This window comes from Lissotriton helveticus, chromosome 10 (assembly GCF_964261635.1).
Source record: "Lissotriton helveticus chromosome 10, aLisHel1.1, whole genome shotgun sequence".
NCBI classification, from domain to species: Eukaryota; Metazoa; Chordata; class Amphibia; order Caudata; family Salamandridae; genus Lissotriton; species Lissotriton helveticus.
The window spans coordinates 228,406,734-228,421,885 of NC_136071.1; the positions used below are offsets into that span (position 1 = coordinate 228,406,734).

Sequence of the window (15,152 nt, forward strand, 5' to 3'; positions counted from 1 at the left end):
AATGGTTTTCGTCCTTCCTTCACAACCGGTCCCAGAAGTTCAAGATCGACAATGTGCTATCTTCACCTGTGCCTGCAGATCTAGGTGTTCCACAAGGATCCTCCCTCTCCCCCACATTGTTCAACCTCGTCATGGAACCGCTCGCCACCTTGCTCCAAGCTTCCAATGTCCAATTCCATATGTACGCCGACGACACACAACTGTACCTAAAGCTTCAATCTCCGGATGATATCAAACATCTGAACTCCACGCTTATCAACACTCAATCTTGGCTAGCCGATAATCACCTCAAACTAAATGCTCTGAAAACTGAGTTCCTTCTCATCTCACCCCCGGCGAAAATCTCCACCACCCAAACATGGCTCAACAACCTAACAGCATTCAATGTCCAACCCACCATCGTGGACTCAGCGAAATCCCTAGGCATCACACTGGACGCCAAGCTCAACATGCAGCAGCACGTCAGCAAAGCCACAAAAGCAGCTAATTTCCAAATCAACACACTGAGGAAAATTAAACCCTTCCTCCCTGCTGAAGACTTCCAAACAGCTGTACAAGCGTTAGTCATCCCTCAAATAGACTACGGAATTGTGGCCCTCAGCGGCCTCCCGCTATCCACAACAGCACCCTTAAGAGCCTCTCTGAACGCTGCCGCAAGACTCATTACTGGCTCAAGAAAACACTTGCATATGTCCCCAGACTTAAAGTCCCTAAAATGGCTGCCTTTTGAAGCCAGAATACAACTAAAAATTGCAGTTATGACACACGCGGCCGTGCACCACAATGCACCCAACTACCTCGCTCAAAAGTTGTCTATATCAGGAGGTTCGAGATCCAATAGAAGCTCAAAAAATCTACTCCTGAAACCCCACAGATTCCGGAAAGAGAAAACTTACAAGCGCTCCTTCTCAGGAATGGCACCCAGGATCTGGAATGCGCTCCCTCCTGAAACCAGGCGTATCTCCTCCACTGCACTCTTCAAGAAAGAGGTGAAAACCATCCTTCTGGCCAAGATCTCCTGAACTTCATAGGTGCTGGATCAGAGACTCTGCATTGCCTTGTGTCAATGCTCACCTTGTCCTTTGGCACTATACCTCTAGTTGATGGACACTACTGCGCTACTTTCTTACTACCGACCAATATATGATACACGCTGGGTCACTGATTCACCCTCCCGATGCCCCCACTCAGTGCTCTCTCTATACTAAAACACTGGTATAAGCCTTCCATTCACCCAAGGTGTATCTGAACACCTCTGTAGTGGGATCAATGACTTGTGCCGTCTTATATTACTTGTTTACCGTACTGTATATTGATATGTTTTATGTATGTTATTATTTTCCTTTCATGTTAGTGACTTCTACATTGCTCCCATTACCTCTGTTCATTCCTACTGCCCCTACCCTGTCATTGTGAAGCGGTCTGATATCTGTAAGGATCTTGTTCGCGCTATATAAAACTTTGAATAAATAAATAAATAAATAAATAAGAGCACAGGTACAATCAGACTATTGTTATAGCTCTGATGCAATAGAATGCTGCCATGGTTCTTTACTTCATTATATAGCAAAAAATGAAACGTTTTTTTTACAGGACGAGTATATTTTGGAAGCATTTGTGGGCATGTAGATTCTATACAAATCCACACCTGCACTTGAGTTGGGTCAACAATTAGAATTCAGATTCCAGAGTTGGTACTTCAAGAGTTTGTGATGTGACGTAAGTACTGTAGTTTCCATGAAAGCAGAATATTAAGACTTGCAGTTCACCTGCCAATAAAGCTGAACAATTGGTTTACTATAAATCAAAATGAATATGCGCTATTGGCACAGAATTTTCTGCGAAAGAAGCACATTTAAGTTGAAAACAGCAATGCTTTTCGGTTTTATTCAATTAAATGCAGCATTCTATACAAGAAAAAATTCATGAACGTCAACAGCTCTGACAGTGAAGAAACCAATCTTACAATTCAGAAACTGAAAATTTAAAATATCCCACCCTCCCGCCTTACTGTACATAAAATAGAGCCCTCCATTTACATCTATTCGTACAATACATCTTTATTTTAAACTTCAGAACTGTACAACTTTGTTACAAACAAGGCTTTTTCCTATGACAAAAAAGTCTTAATCGCGGGAAAAAAATATTGCCACTTTGTTTAAAACAGGAGAGAGTCCTTAAGATGCAAAACCCACGAAAAAAATGGCAGCAAATTTGCTCAAAATGTGCAATCAAACGTAACCTTCCTTCTGCAAAACAAAGATTTCCGGACAAAACGTTTTAAGAGTTTTGGCCTGACAAAGGTGGATAACAGGACTGGACCCTATATCTCCAGCCAGGAGAAAGAATTGCTGCTGCATATGAGGAAGGTTATTACCAATCAACTTTGGCAAAGGAGCAGAGCTCACTCACCTTTTCGACATTTCCGAACTACAATTCCAAGAAATCCTTGGTGTGCATATATGATAGTCTGAAAAAGGTATAACGAGGCATCTTTTTCATTTTCCCACAATGCTAAGCAAGCTGTTTCCCTTCTAATTTTTGTTTTATACTTGATTATGAGAAGGGCATCTGGTACTTACAACCCAGCACTGAAATATGTTCACTAGGTGGCTGCAACTACCTTACAGCTCATTCAGTGTCTATAGGAATAGTAGGTTTTAAAATGCCTACTATACAGACTGGCAGATTTGCTGACTGGAAAGAACACACAAACCAATGAATTACCCATATTTTTGACATTTCAGGCTGGGAAAGGGAAGAACAGTAAATCAGGTATACACACCATATTTGTTCGGCATGCTTATGAGCGACGTTCAATTTTACGGTATATCTGTGATGAAATCATTCGAGGATACATATTAGTGGCACTGCACACAAGAGTGGAAAAGTGAGGCAGTTACCACCAACATTCCTACATATTAAACCATTGATAACACTCAAATGTTCTTGTGTTTGCTTAAAGATTGAGTCCTCACATGTGCCAATTAGACAAATGCCGAACAAGAATAGCTCAGATTCCCGCTGAAAGTTACAAAAAGGTTAGTTAATGTTAAACGATTAAACATGATGTTTTGTCACCTTGTTAGACCATAAAGTAAGATAATGCCATGGAACCAAGAAGCTGTGCAATCAACGTTCATTCACACAAAAAGACTATGTGAAAATTCTACAATGGGATTTTTAAACCACCAAGAAAGCTATATACAAACTAGTCAAAGCAGCTCAGAGCACAGATGCTTATAGGCAAAGCAAGCTGAGTAGACCCTGGAAAATAAATGACAGTAAGACCGGTTTGCTCCACACAGATTCAACAACTGAAAGTATAAAGTGCTTGGCGCCATGGAGACTACAGAACACACAATTCCTTTGCCTTCCAGATGCCATTGTCAGAAAGTATCTCTCAGTGTTCAAAAGCTTGCAAGCAACAGACTGTATGTTACCTAGATAACACAACAAAGAGACAACTTCAAGAACTTGAAATGTAGCGAGACATCAACCGAAAATGAAAAATAAGAAACATTTAAAGAGTCTGTGGGTTTACCCTACAAGCAGCAGCCTAACAAACTTCAACTGTGGATGTCTACTACCAGACAGGTTGTCACTGTGTGTAGTTATGACTTGCTATGAGTTAATACAACCATAATGCTTTGTTTTGAGGTCAACGGCTAATAGACGCTGTTCTCTGGTCAAGAAATGCAAATACCTTCAGGTGGGAGGTCAGAAAAAGCAGCTATAAACTGAATGCCACACGGTAGTGGTGGGTGACTGGTCTAATTAGCATCTTTGCTGGAAAGCGGTGTGCCCATTCTCTGTTCCACAGTATGTTTTTTCTCACAGTAGTTCGTTCCTGCTGTCGAGGAATGTTATGCAGGGTTTCTCACAGGACACAATGAAGCATTGCTCTGTTGCCCAACCTTAGAAATGAACAGCTCTAGTGTCACTCAAGGTCATTATGTACTGCTGTTACCGGCCAATGTTCTGAGGACACAGAATATTTGCATGTTACCATGATAAGGCAGTTAATATTGAACAACCACATACCACTTGTTTGGGTGTTCAAGACACCAAATGTGGTACAATGTCTGTAGCAATGGGAGCCTCAATGGCAATCCAGGAACAAATCTGAAGCTGATGATGGAAACATTTTAAGAATGAAACAAAACGGAAGGGCAGGTGAGAAGAATACAAAAAAATCCGCAGTAAAACTGTATTAAAATTGAAAGGTGAGACTTGGTAGTACTTCAATTGGAAGTAGTTAGGGTGAGATTAGCCCCGTGAACCTTAATTATTTTGTTTTGCGGTCCTTGGTACGTTGGGGTCTGATTAATTCAGAACGCATCACTGAACTGCTCGCGAGGCTAAAATGGCTTGCAATCTAACTTAACAAACAGAAGTGTTTACCCACGTATTTAAGATGATCTTCCGCTAACCAAAGAAAAATGGCAAAAAGTATTCTTGCATTCCCCAAATTTTATTATTTAAAAAATACGGAACCCATTCATACTTGAACAGTAATCGTTCAAGTTTGACGGGGACACTCCAAGTCACCACTATAACCCTCAACAGCCAAGTAATACTTTTATTTGACCGCCTTGTACTCCCTGTTGCTCGTTCCAGCCACACCCACTCAATCTTTCAGAGGTGGTAGGAAAATCACACGGATCTTCAGTAAGAAAAGAAAGCAACACCTTGGCTTTCAGCACTGGTGAAATGAAAATCATTTTCAAAAGAGCATTGGACAAGCTTCTAGCTCAAATGTGCTAATTTGAAAAAAAGACTGGCTGCATTAATCATCTCAGATCACCCCTCAACAAAAACTTCACTCCAAAGGCAAGAGTGAAGAGAAATCCGCTACGATGAACTGTAGGTGGTGAGAGTTAAATTGCTCTAACAAGACAGAAATCAAATGATGAAGATTTAACTTGCGTTTCATTTAGGGTGAGAGGTGTGTGGCTTAAAGGCAACAGTCAAACATCTTTGAATCGCAAATAAAATGGTCTACAAATAACATGACAATCTATTGCCCGGCTATCATTGTTAGCACAGGATGTCATGAAAACACAGGCACTGGACTTTGTAAGTGAATGGCTGCTGTATGGAATACTAGTCTTGCTTTACACAAAAAATATAGTAAAAATAAATAAGCAAAACATTTATTAAACCCAAAAAAATGACTTTGGGTAATATACAAGTTTGCTTGAACATGGAAAAGGTCCACAATGTTCCCTTTTCTCAGTTGCTATAGCAAGAAAGTACAAACGTACCACTCCTTCCTAGCTCTAAAACATTTATACAGAGTAATATCAGACTGTTCAAAGAAGAGCACACAAAAACAGAAATGACCACTATCTTTTGCAGACACAGAGTTGCCATTCTACACCCTGAAACAGCAATGAAGTTTATATTTTCTAGTTTTTTTAAAAATGGAAGTTACCCAACACTCAACAACAAGAAAAAAAATCTGATGCGGTTAGCACCACTAAAATGTCCCAGACAGGCCAGCAGAATAAATTAAATCAACCAGTCCTGGCTTTGTTGACCGTTAGTGATTAGCAGATTTCCGATCAAATTATTTTGGGACTGATTTTGTATGGTTGCAGCTGAGCACCTGCAATTGTGGGGCAATCCTAAATATAGAGCACTTTAGGATTATGTTCTGTGCTACAACAGCAGAGCAACAATTCCTTCCAATCTTTAGCTGACCACTCATGATTTCAGCCTATTTTCTTTCTTTCTCTGGTGCGTTTAGGCTCCCCCCCCCCCTTTCAATCCCTGAACTAGCTGTTGTGCATGAGGTTGGCGCTGGAAAGTAGGCACATATCAACTGTGGCCACATTCACCATTGAACAAGATTTCAAATTTAATTCCCCTGTTTTACAGATTCAAATCAGAAATGGATTAGGAGTTAAAGGACCTAAACATCTGTGTTGAAAGACTTGTATATCAAACATTACAGATCTGTTCTCATCAGCAACCTCTAAAAGTAGAAATCCTCTGCAAACCAAACAACAAATATTTTCTAAACAGCAGAACACGGATTTCAAGTGAGGCATCCAAGACTAGGGCTCTAGCATTAAGATCTAAGAAATCCATATGCATTGGCAGTTCACCATACAGTAGTCATAAGTGAAATTTTAAAAACCCATCATAGTATGGTCAGAGGGGGAAACAGATCTGGTACCCAAGGATTAGCGCGATGTCTGAAACCTCAAACCACTCCTAGCACACCATCAGCCAGAACATAGTAACATTCACCAAAGATCTTGATGTAGTAAAATGAGAAGAATTTTAGCATGTGTATACAAAAGTATACCTTTTTGGAACCGGAGATGTCAGTAAAGACTTGAACAAGTTTTATTTTAACTGACTTTGATGCCAACCATAGCAAAAAATCAAAGTTGACTAAGTGGCTTTAAGTTGCACATCCTGATCTTCTAGACATGGAGAGGTCACCCGGCTTTGAAAAGAGAACCAAAAAAGTCAGTAGTATGAGCTGTTCTATTCTCACAAGAGTTGCACACCTTTTAAAGCTCAAGTTCCCACTCCAAATTAGAGACAAAGAGATTAACTGATTTCCTTAAGGGGAATGATTCGGCAGTTGGTGCTACAGGTGGTCATAACCCTGCAAGCAGATGGAAATAGTGCAGACTATAGTGGCTTAGTAAAGCTAAGAGCGAAAAATAACCCCTACGTGCACTATTATCAAACATTAGTGAATCTTGCACGGTCTCAAATCTTCACGATAAGGTGTCTGGGAAGTCAGCCTGCAGTGGAGTTCACCTACCTTTGTAACCCCTTTGATGTTCATGACGGAACCCAGCCGTCATGAGCCACGGGTGGCCTGTGTGCATGACGGCTGGGTTCCGTCACGACCCCGCCCGCGATTGGAATGTTCAGCACCGGGCTGGAATTCCTGCCGCAGGCAACGTGTTAAGGACAATACTCGTATACTCACTACATGCTCCAAAGTAACAACCAGTACCAAAGAAGTGTGGGAGCACACACGAAGTTGCGGACAGAATTTTCATATACAGTAGTCCACACGGCATCGTGACATTTCAAACAAGCTGAAGCTATGAGACGGCAAATGTGCATGGATTTCAAACTTTTGAAGCTTAAAACCAGTTCACCTCATGCAGCAGTTGCAACAAACGTTATCACAAAGCAGAACATTTTAGAACTGATCAGGCCAACCACGGAACCTAAAGATTATTCTTGAATTAATCATGTGCCATCGCACAGGATTCCACATTACAGTCTATTTGAAATCAACAAGGAGGTAGCAAGCTTGTTGAAATAGAACATGTGGACATCCTGCCTACATAGAAATGGACAACCTCAATATGTACCACTGCCACAAAAGTAGGTCACCTGCGGTCAGGACCAGAAGAGACTGCAGCTGGTCACAATTATAACAACTTGATGTCTCTTGTCCACAAGCAGCATCCAGCAAGTAAGCCTTCTCCATGAAAAGAAAGCTACAACTCCAAAGAAAAGAGACAACTATTTTGTCCGAGACTTTGGTTGACTTTAACCAATATGCTATTTAATGCGAGCAACTGGAAAACAATAGACCAAGAAACTACAGAAGACAATCCAGTGTTGTTAATAACAACGAGAACACAGCCAGTCGGAGGTATTATAAATAGCAGTAACTGGTCAGTTCTGGAACAATTAAAAAAATGTGCGAACTTTTCATACGTTCTAATGGGACACAGTATTCTTGTCCAAAAATAATCAAGAAAAAATAAAGGCAGGTCCGCCCAACTGAAACAGTTACATAGGAAGTGTAGTATGTTTGAGTGAAGGAGAACAAAAAGTACACGTTGCGGGGTTTAAAAACGTGGTGCTCAACACCTGCCACCAGAGACGAAAACTGTGTACCGTTGTTGGCCGCCAAGGAATAATGTACAGGATGAAAAGCACTTCTCAAACCAGATGATCATTCACATCCCTTAGAAAATGCTAGGGGCCCATGGTATAGAAGGAAATAGTGTACAGAGGATGTGTGTTTTTTTGTGGTGGGGCTACAGGGAGGGTATGGGGTGCTGGAGGACATTGCCAGGGAAAACGGGTAAAATAGTGTCTTCTTAGAAACAGCATTAAAAAAATACATTTAAAAAAACTGAAATATTTTTTTATATTAAGTTGGGTGTAGACTCTGACCATTCGCCGATGAGGTATTTACTACAACAAAGATAATCCACCCTGAATGTCATGCTTTAAGTAGCATTCCGTATACGGATCCTTGTTGCCCTAACCTGGCCCCAAGAAAGCCATTTTCTTTTAGATCCCTGCAGGCAGTATATAACGATAACGACACTGCGGTAGACTTCAGAAAACGCACACATGCTGCAAGGCAATCTGGACCTTCCAAAGGCTAACATTTGTAAATGTACAATGTTAGGACAGCATTATGCAGTGCGCATTACAAACTGGCCCATCAACCACTGCGGGTACTAATCAAACATTATGGAGAAAGAGCGGTCGTATTTCAGGACATTACAGTTATGCTTAATTTTTTGGCACTCATTGTGTTACCAGTCAACGCTCGTTGCTCTAGCTCTCTAGTGGAAACAGCATCAGAATATGATGAACAAGGCAACTTGCTTAGGATCCCTGCTAAAATATTGATTCGCTTTTTTTTCCTGTTTGTTTGTAGAAAAATGACTCCAAGGAAAGTGCTCGCATGGGATGTAACCTGAAGTCATCAGCTCATCCTCCAGGCTTCATTTCATTGACGTCCCCTTGCACTACAGCAGGACCTACCTAGGTTTGTTTAAATCCCCCTGATTCACATTACAACAGTTAAGAATACCCACCAACACCAGAAGCAGTGCTGAGCATCTCAATGAAGAAAATTCCCCTTTCTAACAAGGGCACTTCCTGAAAATATCCCCCACACCAGTTGGATTAAGGCTACTTTCCATCCCATGGAAGTCCAAGTGGCTTACCATAGCCCAATGTCTCTTGAAGCAGCCTTTTTATCCTGGATTTGCATTCTGAAAGAAAACATCAAAACAGATATCCCATCCAGTACAAATCAAAAAACGCTGTGGGTGTCTGTTGCAACATCTGTAAACCATAAAGATGGAACATTTCTCCGCCATTTCAAATGTTGTCTTCGTGAATCTTGTGCTCTGCCCCCTTACCTACTATTAAATAAGACAGACACAAGGAGGGACACAAGTGTCAGAATAATTGTGAACTGCACCACTGGAGCACTGAAGAGGCATTTCTTTCAGGGCAAAAACCGAACAAACCATAAAGAATAACACTGCTACAAACATTTTCACTGAGTGATGACAAAATCTAGCTAATTTATCATCAACTAGCTTGCACTTAGCGGCAAAACATTCCTCTAACCCTTAAACGACGATGTGGCTTGCAAATCCTATATTTAAATGAAGAAACAGAATGATCCCAATAACATGCAAGTGATCTGCCTCGCTGGCAGTGTGACTTTAGGCTTGAAAGTGTGGCATACTTACAGTTCACGCTTCTCGGGGGCAAAATAAGTGCACAGAACGGGTTATGATGCGGCAATACTTTATCAAACTTCGCATAACTTAGGAAAAAGTGATTTACAGACAAACGTAACTAATTCTTTTTCTTGCTTAAATAAAAAAAAGGCTCTATGTTGCTGCCCCACCCAAATAATCATGTCAGGCGCTCCCAAAATATTGCGTTTACAACTGGTTGTGTTCCCGGACTGAATTGCACAGGATCTGGGCAGCAGCAGATTCCCACTTGAGTCAGTTGAAGAGTACTAAAGAAGGGCAAGTCTCAGGACTGGCAGAGGACATAGGATTTGCATAATCAACACAATCTGCACAAAATCTGCATTGTGTAGGTGCACAAAGCTCCAATTCGAGTTACATTTCACACACTTCAAGGGCATCTCATTCCTCACAGGAAAAAAGGCAACATTCAGATATTTCCCGTTTTAAATTGTCAACTGGGGGAAGTGGGAGGGGAAGAAAAAGGACAAGAGCAACGTGAAAAGTGTCATTGACAAGAGACAGACTACGGGAACTGCATGAAGTTCCAAAGCTAGTTCTCAGTGTCTCCTCATTTTGACTTTGCGCGCTGGGCTGTCATCTTCGATCACTTCTTCATGACCCTCGTCCTCGTAGTCGTCCGTGTACTCATAAGACCTTCTCCAATAGTTCTCTGAGCTAAAGTTGCTTCTTCGGCTTTGTTTTGGGAGCAGAACAGAGCGCCTGTTCTCTTCTTTATCCATTTCTAAAATTCTGGGCCTAAAGGTGGAAAACCAACATGTAAAACAAAATTAAAACACGTCGCTCCAATCACAAGCAACTCAACAATTTGAATTTGCAAAGTCAATAGGCCTGGCATACATTGGTGCGCGAACTTAACATTAAAACCCGTCTGCTACAGTGAAAAATAAATTTGAGATACATTTTATATACCTTTGTGGGGTAAAATAATGCCTCCTGCATTGTAATGCAAGCACTCAATAGGAGACAAAATAACAAACTAAACAGTCAATACCATGAGGTGAGAAAGAAATATTCTTGCGAGGAGACGAAGTCCAATCTATGTATATAATAATATAAAGTATAGATAGGTCTTGCAAACAACAGCTTGATCAAGCTAGACCTAATGACAAGTCAATGACAAAATACCAATTCACATTGCCTCTCTCAATACTCTTGCAGCCACTGAAGTTATACTCAAATTACAGTGTTCTTTTCACTTTTGTCACTCAATGAAACAAGAGTAGTCAGTGAGAAGTTCAAGATAAGATGGAGAGGACTTTAAGTCTCTACTACCAACAGTTTCAGCAATCTGTCTTTGACAGACCTGCCATATTCAATATTGTTTAAAAAAATACTTAGGAGATTTTAGATACGAAAAAAGGTATTTTAAACTTTTGTGATATGACACTGAAGTCTAAGGTCGGCATTAATTTGAATGCCTCGATTCCAAACTTGTGTGGCCGCCACAAGAGGAGTACTTAATACACTGGGACTGTTCAGATTACGTATCCGAGTTTTTGGAGAAGTTAGAAGTACTGCCGTTTTGTTGGTATTTAACTTCAAGAAATTGGTGGATATCAACAACTGAATTACCAAAAAGAAGATCAGCTGAGTGTGGTCAGTGTACATATAAAATGTAAAACTCATCTGATGTAACAAAAATGTAAATTGTCTAATATAAAGGATGAGAAGCAGTGGTGATTATACGGCCCCCTTGAGGCACACTACAATAAGCAGATCTACACTGTAAAGAAAAAGGTTGACTTTTACCCATTTGCTCTTTATTGGTTAAATAGATAGGACCACACAAACTTCAGGGGAGTCAGATATCGCTTTGAGTGGTGGTAGTGGTTTGAAGCTCTCTAAGAGATAAGAGTTCCTTAGCTAAGATGGGAGATGTGTGTAAACCTAAAGGAGTATATTTTCTTAGTACATTTTACTTTAAGGTAGTACTCCTTGACTTTGAGAACATTTATAAGCGTAAGAGTCAGGGTCTCAATTTGTGCATCATTTACGTTCCAATCGACATAACTCAAGCTTTAGCTTCACAAGCTCAGACGAAAACCAGCGACTATCTCTCCTTCCAGTTGAATAATCCTGCATTTGTAAGGTAGAAACTTCTCTAGCATATTAATCAGACATTTGTAAAAAAATAAATTTAAAAAAAAGAGTTGAAAAGAACCAATAGATCTAAAACCAAATCAGTGATCATGTTTGAAGTGACCATTTCCTCTCCTGCAGAAATTCAAGATGTTGACTGGGCTCTAGAGCTGGCAGCAATACAGGTAAACAAGTGGATGTGCTTAGTAGACCTTCAGAAAGGCTACTTTCATGCGGCCATCCTGAATATGGACCAGCGTTTCAGGTGCACAAGGGAATATCAACACTACGAGTACAAGTCCATTCAGGCTTAAGGCTGAAAATGCTGCACAAGCAAAAAAACATCCAGTAGCACACAATGACTGGAAGGCCAGAAATGTTCGAGGTAAGTAAAATTCCATAGCCTCGTCCTATTCTGCAACATCTCCACTGTAAGAGATGTTTAAGTAAGCTCAATTAACCTGCCTTTGCTGAAAATTAGGAGGAAAAAGAAAGAGTACTTACCTTTTAATGAGCGCTATTCCAGTATGAAGCAAAATTGAGGATGTTCACCCTTACTTATCCATGTCATGAGGTTCCACTCATTAGACACTCCCAAACCACTCAAAGTCGAGCTGGCCCTCATCTAAACCTGGTACTACCAAAGTTAATACTGGTTGAGAGTTTTTAGAGCTGTTGCACACACTTACACCTTTAAGAAATGTATGGAGATGATACTTTTTTTTATTGCTCTGGTCTGTTGAAGCCAACTGCCCTCAGCCTTGATCTGCTATGGAATTTTGAGGGACAATCCAGGAGCCAGAATAACCACTGGACACAACAGTATCATACCTTTCTCAAGATAACTCGGCACCTATCTGGGCATCTTGCCTCCAAGTGCTTTTTCTAAGCATCTAGCGAAATGTCTTGACCGGCTTCATCTACAGAAAATAATATATACATGTGCTGTTTTTTTTTCTCCAATAAGCCACCACAACATTTAGGATGACATTAGGAATACCACTCTCTCACCAACACTTTTTGGAGTTGGGAGGGCGGGTTTTCTTAGACACACTGTTGACTCCTCGGAACAGTGTAGGAGTCAACACAAAGTATTACTTGCAGAATAAAGAAGCAAGTAAAATATAGGACTTGTTAGAAAAGGTACGGCAAGGTTGAGACTTGCCATGAGTCAACAAGATTTGGGGGCATTCAACGGCAGAAGATAGCATGGAGAACAGAGTTAGTGAATGTGATTCCGGGATCTAGATGACTGATGCACCTGCAAAGAATCCGCATTCTCTTCAGAACCACTGTTGGATCTTTAGAATTTTATGAGGAGAGGTTCTTAGGGATGGGGCATATGCGAGAAGGGTAGAGATACTGATCCTCAATCATAATTGGGAAGATTTAATTTTAGCCCTCAAACGTGAAGAAACATTCCAGAGGTGTTGAGATATCTGGGAGAATACTCTGAAAGGAATGATTAGGAATATATTGCAAGCTTAATGTAGGCTTCTGGTAAGAAAACATTCATAGTTCACATGCTAGACCATAAAGAAAGTAAACGCATCAAACACGTTTGTTAAGAGGGCATTTATTTTGAACCAACAGTTAAGAGGAGAACATTTATATTTAGTTCTATGACCCAGTTTGAAGGAAATGATGATTATAGATGAAACACAGAAGATTTGAATGCTGAGAAATCAACAGGGTGTACATTACTGGAAATCTTTGAAAGAGCAGGAGCTTATCATGGTGTCCCTTACACACTAAGGAATACAATACACTAACAATATCTGGTGTGGGCACTGTGTGCACAGCATATAAAACTGAAGACAGATTTCCACATTCCTGTACTGGATTTTGTCATACCTGTGTGCTGCATCAGGGTCAGCTTTGCGATGGGATCGCTTTGGTTTCAAGATATGCTGCCTGTTTCCGGACAGCCGATCAGGAAAGTTGTCTGGAGAAACTGAGCTGGTCAGTGAATGCATGTCCAACCTTGGTGCTTCAGTTCTTGTTCTGGAAAATAGGACGAATTTTACCTTCATATTAAATTTATGAAAGAATAGTTATCACATTTATCAGCAGTGCAAACGGAAATGATATCCACAGAAGCCACTTCCCAAAAGGACAACTTACACCTGCTTCTGCTCACACCAGCTGCATCATAATAGCGATAGAGTGACGAGCATTTAATTTGTTCCGGAATGTGTCCCCATCTTACAGGGCTATCTGGGAGACAAGTGTATGTTAAGTGCAGCAAAATACTGTCTCAACTGGCCAGTGTTAACAGTAAGACAATCTTTGTGTCTGCCAGGAAGAAAATCACAACAGCTCTTGGGAGTCTCGATTGGGTTGATTTAGCAGACCCTGATAAGTGGTGAACCAGAGAAGCTCGACCAATGTGAACATTAATTTACATGTCAGAATTTCATGGAATGTGCAGACGTAGGGCGATACCTACTGCAGCAGACTTAGGGCGATACCTACTGCAGCAGACTTGCATAATATACAAGCAACAGAGGAACACTGGAAATAATATCAACAATGTGGATCGCCAGAAATCTATTCGCTATGGGGAGTCAGATTTTATCAGGGCGAGCTTTATTTAAAGGCCTACTGGCCCCAACCGGCGAAAGTGGATGAGCAATAATGATTCCTTTGAATCTTGTTTTATCTTGAGACATTTGCTGTGCAAAAACAGGTCAAATGACCGCTTATGTCTTATTACAAATTGAGGCTCATTTTATCTCTTTCTCATTGCTAAGTTAGAAGATTTTACAAAGTGAAATGTCTGACAATCGGGTTTGTAAATGAACTGTACACATTTTTCAAAATACATTTCAATAGTAAGGAAAGCAGTGTATAGGTAATTCTGAAGTGCGGTGGAAACACAGATTTTAAAGGGATCAAAACAAAGGAGAATGCTTTACTTGGTGATATGCGAAAGACAACCGGGTTCCCATACCATTTGTACACTATATAGTTTCTCAGTAAAACTGAATGTCAGTCTCAAAGTCTGGGCCAGTTCAATGGAAAATGTCTGGGAATGACAGTGCGCCATCCCACTATTTTGGTAATATATCTAAAGAGGAGAGGTTAATATGAACTGAGAAACATTCCTGCCTTGATGACAATGCTATTGGGGAACTAAGATGCAATTCAGGGGTCATCGGCTACCCAACATGTGGGCTAAAATGTTATTATACATGGAGCAAAAGTTACATTTATTAAATCAAACAGAATAGTTATTTGTTCAGCACACATGCTGAATTCATATTTGAAGGTGTCCTTTTAGGTGATAATGAAAACAAAAGTGACTGTGAAATAAAATATTTGCCAAGGATCACAAAATTTGAGATGCAAGAGCATTACAGATGGTCGAGTAGATTATTCAAGTCACTGGACCTGCAGCACTGGTAATATTTTTCTCATTGTTCGAGTCGTGCAAGGTCAAGTATTTACAGCGCTTACTCAATTATCTGGTCAAACAAAAAGGAAATGTTAAAAATTACAACTCGTTTTAACCAAAGTAACAACGGACAGCAACTTCCATTCATT

At 40.5% G+C, this 15,152-nt stretch overlaps 1 protein-coding gene across 1 annotated transcript in view; it reads right to left on the reverse strand.

Annotated features, from left to right (window-relative positions):
• Window positions 1-1,854: 1,854 nt before the first annotated feature.
• LOC144786188 (RNA demethylase ALKBH5-like) overlaps window positions 1,855-15,152 on the reverse strand; it is a 141,813-nt gene continuing 128,515 nt past the window's right edge. Inside the window, exons 3-4 of the mRNA XM_078665187.1 lie at window positions 13,461-13,610; window positions 1,855-10,262 (exon numbers count right to left, since the gene is read on the reverse strand). Of these exons, the coding sequence (XP_078521313.1) occupies window positions 10,064-10,262; window positions 13,461-13,610 (349 nt within the window). The 3' untranslated portion in view covers window positions 1,855-10,063. The remainder of the gene's footprint in view (window positions 10,263-13,460; window positions 13,611-15,152) is intronic.